This window comes from Uloborus diversus, chromosome 2 (assembly GCF_026930045.1).
Source record: "Uloborus diversus isolate 005 chromosome 2, Udiv.v.3.1, whole genome shotgun sequence".
Classification (NCBI taxonomy): Eukaryota; Metazoa; Arthropoda; class Arachnida; order Araneae; family Uloboridae; genus Uloborus; species Uloborus diversus.
The window spans coordinates 174787746-174801414 of NC_072732.1; the positions used below are offsets into that span (position 1 = coordinate 174787746).

The following is a 13669-nucleotide window of genomic DNA, read 5'->3' on the forward strand; positions in this document are numbered from 1 at the left end:
TGTGGAGTACGAACTTTCCCACATTTGTAGAATCACCTAAATCAGCTGTGTCTAACCTTTTTTTAGCCAAGGGTCGCACCTCATGACAAGATGAATCTTGCGAGCCAGAACAAATATAAAATTTAAATATGCTTTTTATTATTTTTTTTCTAGATGTCGTGGGAAAACGAAGAAAAGGGAAAATAATTACTAACAAAAAATTATTTCTATCATTACTAGTACACACTTATTTTATTGATTGGAAATTCCATCTCTTTTTCAGAAACCGATTTTTTTTACTTCAAAATTTCAAAATCATTCCTAACACCGAATAAGGATGATCAGTTGTTTTGGAAGATTCCAGAATATATTTTTTCGATTCGTAACACAGATCACAACAACGAGTCACATGGATCAGCTTTGGTGGCTGTAGGTTGGATACCACTAACTAAATAATTTATTTTTAAGAGAATCAGTTGGTTATTTATGCGCCATATTTAATCGTTAGCTACCAGGGGGTCACCATATAAGAAAAACGCCTTAACAAAAATAATGTTTGAAAATAAAATCTTGTTTCTACTTTTTATCACCACTTTCCTGTGCCATTAAAAAACAAATCTTAGAATCAGTTTCAGTCGCATTTAATATCGTTAAAAGATATCGTAGCAAAAAAAATAAATGAAATATTATGATGAATGACAGTTTCAGTGTGACTAAAAATATAAATTTCCGTCATTCATAACGAATTTAAATTATTTTTATTTATGTATACATATTAAGTATATAAATATATTTTTTCTGGAGCTATATCAGTATATTTGTTTTATTTCTAATGAATAATAAAATGCTCAATAAAGTTTTTAGGTACTTAATAGAGAAATAATGGTGCAAGAAAAAAGAATTGTTAACTAAAAAAAAAGGTTGAAATAAATACTTGAAACTTATTTCATTTCTTATATAATCCCTGATTACTTTTAAATTGTTTTTAAAACAGCATACACAGTTGAAGGTGATTTAGAGTTGAGAAAGGTAGAGTCGAAGGAAGCCATAAATTTTCACGTAAACTCAAAAAATATCGAATTTGTTAAGGTTCCCTAAATATAAAACAAAGAACTAAATATTTTGAAGCTAAATTATTAAATGGGAATATAATTTCTGAATAATGAGAATGTAAGAAAATGAAGTGTAATGTGATGATGTTCCATTATTGGTAACAAATTGAATTATTTTTACTCATGTATATGCATTCAATTTATGCTTATTCTTGGACCTTTATTAGCACAGTTGTTTTATTTTTAATGAATAAGGTACTATGCAATAAAGTTCTTAAGAGCTTAATAGAGAAATGCTGGCGCATAAATTGTAAGTGCTATTAAAAAAAATTGGTGAAAATAAATACTTATGTATTTTCAACATGGTTATCTTAAGACGCGCTAACAGTATGGGGCCCGTTATGTATGCTTATTTTACTCAGATATTTTTACATGTTTTCTCTAGCCGAGTGATTTTAGCACCACACTGGATGTGGATGACGCATCTAAATGTCAGTGCAACATATCTGCGCTGGATTTGCCACCAGGTGCTCCTGGGCAAGATGGTAGAGATGGAATTCCAGGCATACCCGGACACCCGGTAAATACTAATCACTAATGCGTATTTTAAATTTCGACAACCACTACAGTCTTTAATGCAAACTACATCAATATTATACACTTGCAACCTTCCAATATGGAATATTGTTCATTAATGGCCGATGACTGTCTTTGTGGTTGTTCTTTCACAGAATAAATGCTTCCCAATCAAAGGAAAACTCTTGTTTTCATTCATCAAGACATTTTAGTGACCGCCTTGAGCTAAGTTTTAAATGAAACTACGAACCTCTTCTTAAATTTGTTTTCAAACACGAAGGATAGTTACTAAACATATGGAGACAATTTTAAAATTCCAAAAAAATTTTTAGTCATCAAGCGAATTTTCGAATTTTAGTGAATATTTTCAGTCGTTGAATGGTATTTAATGAATTTTTGTGAAACTTTTCTGTAGTGCAAAAAACATTTTAGACAGAAATTGAGATAAATTATGTTTTTTATCGGATGTCTTTTAATAATTCACTTATTTTTAATTGAAAAAGGGTTACTCTGTAACCCCGAAACACATGTCTGCAGTAATCTGCAATTTTGTGTAATATTTCTTTTTTATTTTTCAAACACAAAACGTATTTATTCAACCTTATTATTAAGTGTATTTAGTAAATTATCGCCCATTAGCCAGGGCTAAAGCAGAAATACATGAAATACACCGCCAGCTCAGTCATTTCCAACCGAGGACTGCAGTTTCATACTTATTAGCATTCATCAGCCCGGCATAGGAAAGTGAATGAGCTGGAGATGGAAAACCTCTTAAGGAAGCCAAGAATGCCAAACAAACTGGTAGCTAATATAGAATTAGCATAGACCAGACGAGTGACCGAAGCAATGGTTCGGTTCAACTCGAAGATTGAAGGCAAGGCATGGTATATTCAGTAAATTATCGCCCATTAGATTATTCTTGCCCTGCCTTCAATCTTCGAGTTGAACCGAACCATTGCTTCGGTCACTCGTCTGGTCTGTGCGAATATTAGCTACCAGTTTGTTTGGCATTCTTGGCTTCCTTAAGAGGTTTTCCATCTCCAGCTCAATCACTTTCCTATGCCGGGCTGATGAATGCTAATAAACACGAAACTGCAGTCCTCGGTTGGAAATGACTGAGCTGGCGGTGTATTTCATGTACTTGTTATTAAGTCCTTCCCATTTTCCTTAAAACTATTTTTTTTATTTTTTTTTTGAGTATTTTCTTCATGAAACACTTATGGTTTATTTCTTAATGATTTATTTTTATTTTCTTAATCAGTAATTGTAAATTAGAAGAATTTGTAAAATAGTTTTTCAGACAATGGGGATTATATTCTGATGAGGGTATTATTTTTTTTCTAATTAAACTTTAAAGTCAATTCGTTTTACTCATCAAGCATTTGCGATTTCATTTAGGGCATGCCTGGACCACCTGGAGAAATAGGCCTTCCTGGTGCCCCAGGACATAAAGGAGAAAAAGTATGGTTCATGATATTTTTATTTTTTAGCTCTACTCTGGAAGGAATAAAAATCCTGCTTGATGTTCAAATAATTTTAAGCGATCAAAACTTAATTCGTTTTAAATTTTAAATTTGTTCGCTCATATTTCCTTTAATACTCATGAGGCGTAGCGGAAACTTTTACTTTAGATGCATACTCAGTTTGCTATGAGTGCTATTGAACTTCGTTACAAGTAGCGAACGTAATCACTGCACGAAAAAAAAAGTACTTTTTAGTTTGAAATAACCAATGAAAATACAAGTTAAAATTGCTTTTTAAGGTGCTCTAAATTTCATTGGAGAACCCAAAGTTAACTTTTTTAATTTTTCCTTTACGAATGCCTTTGGTTTCAAATTTAAACCTCAGCACCTTAAAATTTTGCAATTGAACGATTATAAATAAAGTTGTTTAAAATATCTTATTTTAGAACACTAATTGATCAATCAAAAACATTGCTTTTTGATCTCACTCCGACCTCAGACGGCGTAAGGAGTAAACTATTCTTTCTGACTGGTTCAACCAACTACATGGCTAAGAATTAAATAATCTTTTACTCACATGACTCTTTTCAATTTAGTTGAATATCTAATGCACAAATAAATCACAATACATAACCTTCGTTTTTCTGTTGAAATTCATCAAAAATTTAGAATATTTTTCGTTATAAAAATATTCGAAACTCTATCAGGAATTAAATAGCTTTGAAAAAATCTTTCAAACTTAAAAAAAGAATTTCACGCTATTTCTTCCACGTCATTATAGCAAAGGTAAAATTACGTCTATAATATTTTTCCCCCTCAAAACCATCCAAAAATACACGTAATAACTCGAAAAACTTGCAAAATTTGGATCTTTTGACGCATACAAAATAAGAAAATACCACAGTTTGATCTGTAGTTACTACAAAATGAAACCGCATGTTAAAACAAAAGTATCATTTCATTCAAAAATCATTTATTATCGGGTCTATCTTTTTCCAAAATAAGATTCACGCGAGCAAAAGAATTATCGTCATATTTATCTACGTAACAAACTGCTGCGAAAAATAAACAAAAGCTAATGTCAATCCATGAATTGCTAGCAGTGTTTCTTCTGGTGATGAAAAAAATAATTCGAAAAATAAAGCTAAAATTAATGCAAAATTATCACTATTAGACAATTCTTGATTGTGAAAACGAATTTGACAGAAATGAGATTATGATTTTATTATTTATCTTCTTTCAATCAAATTTTAAATGTATATTTTATATTTCTTTCATTTCAGGGTTTTCCAGGTCTTATGGGTCCTCCAGGAGGCATGGGGTTAAAAGGTGAACCAGGGCTGGATGGTATACCTGGTGCTCCTGGTCCCAGGGGCCTACCTGGTCCTCCAGGTCCTCCTGCATCAGCTACTTCGCACAGAGGAAGCATTTTCGACGTAGGACTTTTTTCCCTGAGTGTCTTCATTTTTTTAAATGATAAAAATTATGTCTTTTTTTTTATCCACTAAAGGAAAATTTTTATTTTAATGCTCTTAATTCAAATGCATAAACTGGTAATTTTTGATTTTTTTTTCTTCAGTGAATTAACGATTAGAAACATGTATTCCGAAAATAACATAAGGGGCTGATCAGGATTGATATCACACTTCTTTTCAACATACTTGACCGCCCCCCCCCCCTTTACCCTTTCTCAGTCACAAAAAGTCACACTTCACCTTATGCCACGCTCCTACTCCCTTGTCCTACGTCACGTTAAATTAGAGTAACGTATCATTTTTTAAAAATGTGTGATACCACATTTTTTGTTATTCCCTCTATTTCCCCCTTTTTACAAACTGTCACAAACTGCATTTCCAAACATCAAATAACCACTCAAAAAAGAATGTTTTAATGATTGATTTTTAATGATTGCTACGTTGGAGCCGGGACTTATTAATAGGATTGACATTCAAAAACTATCCAACAAACAAATTTTAATATTTCCCAGTATTTTGTGTTAATTTGTCTTATTCATATTGAACTCATCAATCAAAACTTTGAATGTTTCTTCAATATTTCGTGTTAATATCTATCTTTTTGAAATATTGCTAAATTTAAAGTAAAAAAATAGATTCAGAAACAATTTTAGCTAACTACTATAAACGGATTTTTTTTTACTGCACGGGTAAATCCCGTTACAACGAACTTCATGAGATTAAAAACTTTGTTTATTGTGAAGGGAATTTTGTTGCAATGCTATTCAATCAATGCAATAGAACTTAAATCAGGACTAAAAATTTATTTCGTTGAAACGAATATCTAGTTGTATTGGTATCCATTTTACCGGGATCTCACTGTATTTAATTTTAAATTTCTTGGCTTTAAAATAACTTGGTGTGATAGAGACAAGATGCGTTCGTTCTTGTTCAAAAGTTAGTAACGTACTGTTCGTAAAATGTGTCATTCATTCATTTAATGTAGTCTGATCGTAGTAAAAAAGAAAAGTATTACAGCAATAATTAGCTCCATGATTTAATTGTATTTTGAGCGTTAATTGTTATAAAAAGACTCTTAGTAGCTTTTTTTTTTTTGGTAATGTTTTGAGAATTTGCGTTGTTTAAGTTCTTTATTCACCTTATTCAAATAAATAAAACGATGTAATTACGAATAAAATCAACTGACAATGAATAAAAATGTCTTGTTAATGAATAAAACGAAATAAAAATTTTCAATCTTTTTTAGTTTTTCATATGCTTTAAAATTTCATTTGCAGTTTATTCATTTATTTTTGCTTTTAGCACATGCACAAATAAATCAAAAATGAATGCATTCTTACACTCTTTATCATTTGCACTTTTAAGAATCTTACCACATTTCCTTAAAATGAACGTGATTATTTTTTTCCCAGCTGGATGATACTTTTGGTGGAGGAGTGTATGGAACCCCTGGAGACGGCCCTTTCACTTCCTATTTAGGCCGTCCTGGACCACAAGGGATTCCGGGCACTCCCGGAGTTCCCGGACCCCGAGGAGAAAGAGGATTTCCAGGTCAGAAGGGCGACAAGGGAGATTTGGGCTCTCGTGGATTGAAAGGAGACAGGGTACGTAGACCTGATTCTGTTACATCATATAAAGTTTGATAAAATGAATTATCTTGTTACGACTTTGCTTCAATGAGATTTGAGTTTTATTACGCAAACCATTTAGTAAAATTTCTTTAATCCAAGCCCCCGAAATCCGAACATTCATTAATCCGAACAACACCAGGATGATTGCATTTTGTAAATAAAACTAACTTAGCTTGAAATGAGTGACTGTTTTAATTTTGAAACATTGACTAATTAGCATATTTTGCACGGAAGTACAGTGCTGTCTGTTTATCGATAAAAAGAATTAATACTGTTTATAGTCTGCATTTAGTATTAATTAAATAAAGAATATTTTACGCTGCAAAGCATTTCTCTCTTTTCTGTAACACTTATGATCCATTTAAGACATGTTCTAGCTGTCGTTATGTACAGGTCATGTGAAAAGTAGAATACTTTCTGTAATCCGAACGATTTAATAGTCCAAGCTCAACTCGATCCCAATTTGTTCGGATTGAAAAAGTGCTACTGTACTTAAACTAGTTGTTTCAGAAGAATTATACATCAAGAAAAATAAGGGACTCAATAAATAAAGCATAAAATGGAAAAAAAAAAAAGTTTTTTTTTGTAATGAAAAACATTATTATGATTTCATTTCAATGTATGACTTTTTTTTCACAGGGATGGACTGGAGACAAAGGTACTAAAGGTGAGCATGGAGTGCCTGGAGCTCGTGGCATAGCAGGAATTCCTGGTCATGATGGAATCAAAGGTGCCAAGGTAACTTCAACTATCTTTTCATGAATTCTTGAACTGAAATCAACTTGTGATAAAATGCGTAATACTTAAACCCTTTACCAGATAGTCTCAGTACCTATAAACAAATCTGAAGAAGGCATTGAATGCTATTCTTAAAGTTCTAGACTTTACAGATTCAATAGCAGAAAAGTTCGCGGTCTGGCGATTTAGTATTCCATAATTGAGCATTGAAATTGGGGGAACTGGTTGTCAATATTAAGCTAGTACTAAGTTTTTTAAGGATTAAAATAAAAGTGGTGCCTTATGTTTTTTGCATTACAAACAATTTATCTGTGGGGAGAACGAATGCAATGCTTTGGTTTTGGAAATTCATCTGTCAAGATAAATCCAAGTGACATTGACCATATTTGGGGCAGACGTAAAGTACTGTTATAATGCTACAGTTAGGATCTACGTGGCTCTCACACTGAAGCCACTTTAGGTTTGTTTCAACTATACTTAGGGTATGCTACATTTCAGCTCGCGGTTGTATTTTTGCTATAGCTTATTTTGGGGGGTGGGGTTGAATCTGTGTTACACGCATGAATCTAAAAATTAATCAATAAATAAACTTAAAAACAGAATTAAATTGTTGCGTTAAATAATTTTACGTGCATTACCATCGTTTTGCGCAAAATTTAAACTAGATTCAATGCATTAAGCACGAGCATTATTCATTTTCAAATTTTTTTGGGGTCAAATTTAATTTTTGGCATCCCACCCCAATTAAGTTCATTTGTAGACATGACAGTTAACATGATATTTTTATTCATGCAGTGATGAATATGGAATTATTTCTTCAAAAAAGCATTTAACTTAAATGGAGATATCTGCTAAAACATTTAATGAGTAAATTATTCAGTGGTATTCTCATTTAGAAAACTCATTTTGTCATTATAGTTTTATGTAGTATTATTGCAGAACAAAAAAGATAAATTCAAAATATATACAAACTATTCTCTTCATTTAGGGTGACCCTGGTATCCCTGGAGTAGGCATCCCCGGTCCTCGAGGCCCACCAGGTCCGGCTGGCCCCGTGACTTACTATGGTACAAGTAAAGGACCCGTAGGTGGTTCAGAAGATGAAGAAGGAATCATGATCATAACGAAGGTTTTTTTTTTTTAAATATATTTTTAGTCTGTATTTTCTGAATTTAACAATATTATTTTCCTAACTAAAATCATGTTATAAATCAGCAATAAAATTCCTAAGGCAAATGACTAATTTTCTCGTCTTTTAGTCGTAGTCATCTATATATATAAAAATGGATGTATGTTTGTGGGTGTGTGGGTATGTGTGTATGTTCCTTATACAAATCCACATTTTTCGTCGGATTTCTTCCAAATTTGGCACAAAGGTAAATTGTTGCTCAGGAATTCATATAGGCGGGTTTTTGGAATTTTAAAAAGACCCAAAGAGGTCTAATTTCATATTTTGAGTCATAAAACTCTCTTTTCTGCACGAACGAATTTTTGTATAGTTATGAATTTAGTCTAAATGAAAAGTCCGTAAAAAACTGCCCTAAATAAAGTTTCTTCAAAGATTAACTTTAATCGTTAAATTTGTGAACCTTGGTTCAAAGCAAATGAAAACGGTTATCAACATATTACCACCAGGAGTTATTTTAAATGCAATCAACACAAAACGTATCCTGAACGCTGGCCGTCAATGCCGTCTAGCGATGAGCGTTAAAGCATGTTTGGCGAGAAAGCCGTAGGTATAAAAAATGATGCTGTACATCGTTTCTTAAACTGCGACCTACGAAGCCCCCAGGGGTTCATTGATGCTGCTCATGTTGCTACTTAATTTGAATGCTACCGTTAAATCATAAGTTTTAAATATTGTTTAATTATAAAATCCACAACAGTAATTGTTGCGTGTAATTTTTGATCAGTGTTTTTCCCGTTAATAGCAGATAAAATACGAACATGAGTAAGGTAATAATATTGCATTCAATATTGACGTACAATCTTCAACTGTTTCAGCATTAAACTATTTTTTATTAAACTACATCTATTTCATCCTTGCAGCAAAAATGTAACTTAATGTTCTATGATCCTTATGACCTTATGAAACCAATTTGCAATATGTAAATTTTCTTTATACTATTCTTTGATTTACGTAGAATCTTTAAGTAATTCGGTTCAACTATAACCGATAACCTAATTCGGTTTAATAGAAGTCGCTTCAGGCTGTCAAAGAAAAGGGGTAAAAGTACGACTAATAAAGCAAATAAATTGCAAAATAATCATAGTAATGCACAATAGCGCATTCGGAATTTATCTCTCAAAGGGGAGGGATGTAGTCAAGGCTTTCTTTACATGTATCTATAAATATAAAAATGGACGTATGTTTGTGTGTGTGGGGGGGGGGGGACTGTATGTTCCTTATACAAATATACAGTTTTAGTCGGATTTCTTCCAAATTTGGCACAGAGTTAAATTATTGCTCAAGACTTCATATAGGTTGGTTTTTGGAATTTAAAAAAGATCCTAAGAGATTAAAGTTTACATTTTTAATCATAAAAAGGCTGTTTTCGACATAACGATTTTTCATATTGTTATGAATTTGGTCTGAATGAAAAGTCTGTAAAAAATGCCCTAAATGAAGTCTCTTCAAAGATTAACTGTAATCGTTAAGTTTGTGAACCTTGGTTCAAAGCAAATGAAAATGCTCAGCAACATATTACCACCAGGAGATATTTTAAATGCAATCAACACAAAAAGTATACTTAACAGTGGCTGTAAAATCGATTAGCGACAAGCGTAAAACATGTTGGCAAGAAAGCCGAACGGAAAAGAAATGCTGCTGTTACGCGTTTTTTGAATAGCATCCTGCAACGCAGGAATCATTGCGGTTTCCGACGGTTCTACTTGCTTTGGTATTTCCATAGCAGTAATGGTAAAGCGAAAATATGGGTCAGTATTCTCTCCATATGAACAGCCCAGAAAATACGAAAATTAATTCGGTATCAATAATTCATTCATTATCCATGTATAAGCTTCAACAATTTAATGTTGGATGGTCTTTTAAGCTAATATGCATATATTCTTTATACCATTCCATGATTTACGTCGGATCTTTACATAATTCGCTTCAACTAAGTTTAATCGCTGAAGTCTCACAAAGAACAGGGGTAAAAAATACTAATTTCTCAAATAAACTACAAAATAATCATATTCGTGCGTAGTAGCGTATCTGGAATTTGCTTTTCAAGGGGGAGAGGGGATGGTCATGACGTTTCTTACATGCACATAAACTACCATACTAGGATTGCCAATGTGTGCTAAAATTAAAGGTTGTGCACCTTTTTTATCCGCAAAACCACACGGAAATATAATTCGGCGGAATTCATTCAGTTTGGGAGGGTTGGAGTTTTAAGTTTGGAAAAAATGCGAATAAATGCAAATTTAAATTTAAACTGTTTCAAACTGCAAAAAATTGCTACGTTTTTTATCTAAAGAAATTTATTCATTTGAAATTTTATATTACCTTAATGCTCGAGTAATAATACACCTGATGAAGCATCTTCGCCGACTAGCAATAATTTTAAATCTGTTAGCGGGTATGATGCAGCTTTTGACACACAGAGATTACTATTTAAAGGCATGATGAAATATTACTCCACAATATGAAGTTTTTTCTTCATCGTGAAATAAGTTGAAAAAAGCTGCATTCCAATTGAAAAGCTAAGTTTGATAACTGCTATTGTAAACAATCGAAAATTATTGGAAGTTTGTATACAGTTGTAAGTACAAACAAGACATTTATTTTTCAAAAAATTTCACGGCCTACAAATAATTAAAAAACAAAATCTAACACGGATAGTGACCAAAATGCACACGCCTACTTTTTTCTCTATAACGCAGTTTAATTGACGGTTTTTAAATAGTTCGTTCACTAACTTCACGTCCACCTACTTCCATTTTTAATGTTTTACATACCTTAAAATAATGACTGTAATGTAGTCAGTGGACCCATTCCCACCTCTCACGACGATTGTATTCCTCTAAATTAAAGTTTTGATACTTTCTAAGGAATACTCTGTCTAAAGCAACAAAACTTAAATACGTGCTCTCTCTCTGCCTGCATCAGTGTGAGCTATCATGTATAACATTTACGGCAAGTATTAGGTTTTAAAAATTTGAACTAGAACTTAAATCTTGACAAATTTCAAATTGTACAAGACATTAATATTACTATCTAACTATCATTTTTATGTACGAAAACAGAAATTCGACGTCAATATAAGAAAATAAAATGTAGCTGACGTGCGTCTTTTTAGGTAAGTTACCCTTATCCAATTTTACTCTATGGCATTGCACTAAATCAATGTGGCAAGAGCGAGCAGACACATTTGGTAAAGTTTTTTTTTTTATACTAAGCAAACTTCTTTTGCGAAATGTGCTTGCCTGAAAACATACAAAATAACCTATCACTTGATACCTTCATTCGAAAAACTCCGCCAATAAATCCGTAAAATGGAGTGTTATCGTCTATTAACAACACTGACTGAATTCTTTATTTTCTGTACGGTGGACTATTTGTTTAGATTTTGGACATTGAGGCTGATTTTAAATTAATCTGAAAATATTGTAACCATGTCCAAGAAGACTTTTTTGTATATATTTGTGCCTAATAATAGGGATTGACTTTTATTTTTTGGTAAGCTCATGACTCTTTCTAAGGAAACATTCAATGATTTATTTCCCAATAAAATGTATGTAAAAAGTACTGTTGCATTTTTTGATGTATTGGGGAAAACAAAACCTACAATGGGGGCACAACGCTTTTCTTTCGAAGCATCACGTAAAAGGTTGTCCCACAAGATGTGCGAAAGACAATCATTTGTTTTTGCATTAAGACAATTTACGTACCGCCTATCTGATTTAACCTCAGACAACGTACCAGTGGACACTACATAGCCCAAACAATATTCCCCATACTTTTTTGCCTTAAGTTAATGCTAATTTTTCTTCAAGTGCTTGATTTTCTGTGTTATTTAATGTGTTTTGAAGATATGATCCTAGAAAGCGTTATGAATGTATTTTTTACGCTCATTTAGATAGATTTCATTCAATTGATTATCCGAAAGATATGTTGCATTAAAAAGCACCCGGGCAACGCCGGGTAGTAAGCTAGTAGTTTTATAAAATTATTTATTTTATGATATAATTTGATGCATGATATTAAACTTTTATTGTCGAATTCATTCCTCAATAAAGTGACTGTAAAAACTACAGTGAGTAAAATGTATGAAATAGGCATAAAAACACAGCATTTTCTATTCTATTTTTGTTTTTCTTTGAAAATTTGTAGAAGGAAGTTACCACTCACCAATGCATCTAAGAAAAATGTTTTAAATACTTTTTTTTTCCAAAAAAATTACGAGGTGTTCACTTATTGGTCGGTGTACCCTTACTAATTTTCAATTTTGAATTCATTTTTCTGCCTTTTTAAAAATATGAAAAAAAATATTTCAGGGAGAAAAGGGCGATAAGGGAGACTCTGGAGAGTCTGGAATTCCTGGTTTCCAAGGAGAAAAGGTATCGTACTTTCATATATTCGTCTTACTCAAAATTAGGCTTCAATTACTTTTTAAGGAGTCTCATTTCCTTCCAAGCATTTTTTAAAATTTCAGTAATTTTTGTTTCTTTGAAACCATAACATGCATACGTATTTCGTAATCAATAATTTATTTTCAAAAAATTAAAATACAGCTTACTTTTTTTAATTCAAAAAATTTAGAAAACTTTCAGTTTTTTAAAATCTTTAAGTTTTTTTTTTTTTTTTGCACTAGTATGGAAAACGCTTTTTGCTAAGCGATCACAGTCATCCTCTCTTAAAATATATGCATTCATTTGATTTTGTGTTTATTAGAAAGTTTTATTTTATTAATTATGTAAAAAATCGTAATTTTTTAAAAAAGTTTGGTTTTTAAAGGTATAACATGCTCTAAACATTTTGAGCAATTTATAAAATTCTTATCCAATGCACAGTTTTGCTAAACATAGTATCCTAATTCCAAAAAGTATTATTTTAAAGTTGTATCTTAAAAAGAAAAAAATCCTTAATGATTCTAATGACATGAAAACACAAAAAACAATCATGGAGAAAAATCAATTTTAAGTTTTTCTTTTTAAGAACGCATAGCGAGCATGACTTAAAACCACTCATAACTTTTTAAGTATTTGAACAAAAGCAATGAAACTTTTTCCCTGTGTTTGGACTAGTTTATAGTTTTGAAATAAGCAATAATTTTTTTCAAAAATGTTTGATCATTTTTGAGGTACTGTAACCCCTTTATAAGAGGCTCCAGTTACATTTAACAAAGTTGATACAATCCTTTGCGTTCTGAATAACTTTTAAATGAATAAGTAAAATTAGTTTCAAACAAATCAAAAGTAAAAAGAGTAAAAGGAACAATGCTTCAAACTTTGTGTTTTCACTTTGAGTAGTTGATTAATCATACTTTTCTCTAAAACTACATGATGATTACGATTCCTTTCATTTCACGGACTTATTACATTTAAATGTACCTTGACCTATGTTGGTCACTTCGTAGTTGTCAGTGAATTTAGGGTTGAGTTTTTTCACAGCCTTAAAAAGATATTTCAATATTTTTAAATTATGCTTTTTTGGCATGAACTTAGATCTATAAAATGTAATGAAAACTCAGTTCACAAACATTATTAAACCCTTTTTTAGGTTTTATCGACAATATTTGCAAAAACGA

At 31.7% G+C, this 13669-nt stretch overlaps 1 protein-coding gene across 1 annotated transcript in view; it reads left to right on the top strand.

The window, feature by feature from the left end:
* Positions 1 to 13669, top strand: part of LOC129216665 (collagen alpha-1(XVIII) chain-like) — a 67358-nt gene that overhangs the window by 2628 nt on the left and 51061 nt on the right. The window contains exons 4-9 of the mRNA XM_054850882.1: positions 1477 to 1611; positions 3006 to 3068; positions 4354 to 4506; positions 5958 to 6149; positions 6816 to 6914; positions 7903 to 8043. Of these exons, the coding sequence (XP_054706857.1) occupies positions 1477 to 1611; positions 3006 to 3068; positions 4354 to 4506; positions 5958 to 6149; positions 6816 to 6914; positions 7903 to 8043 (783 nt within the window). The remainder of the gene's footprint in view (positions 1 to 1476; positions 1612 to 3005; positions 3069 to 4353; positions 4507 to 5957; positions 6150 to 6815; positions 6915 to 7902; positions 8044 to 13669) is intronic.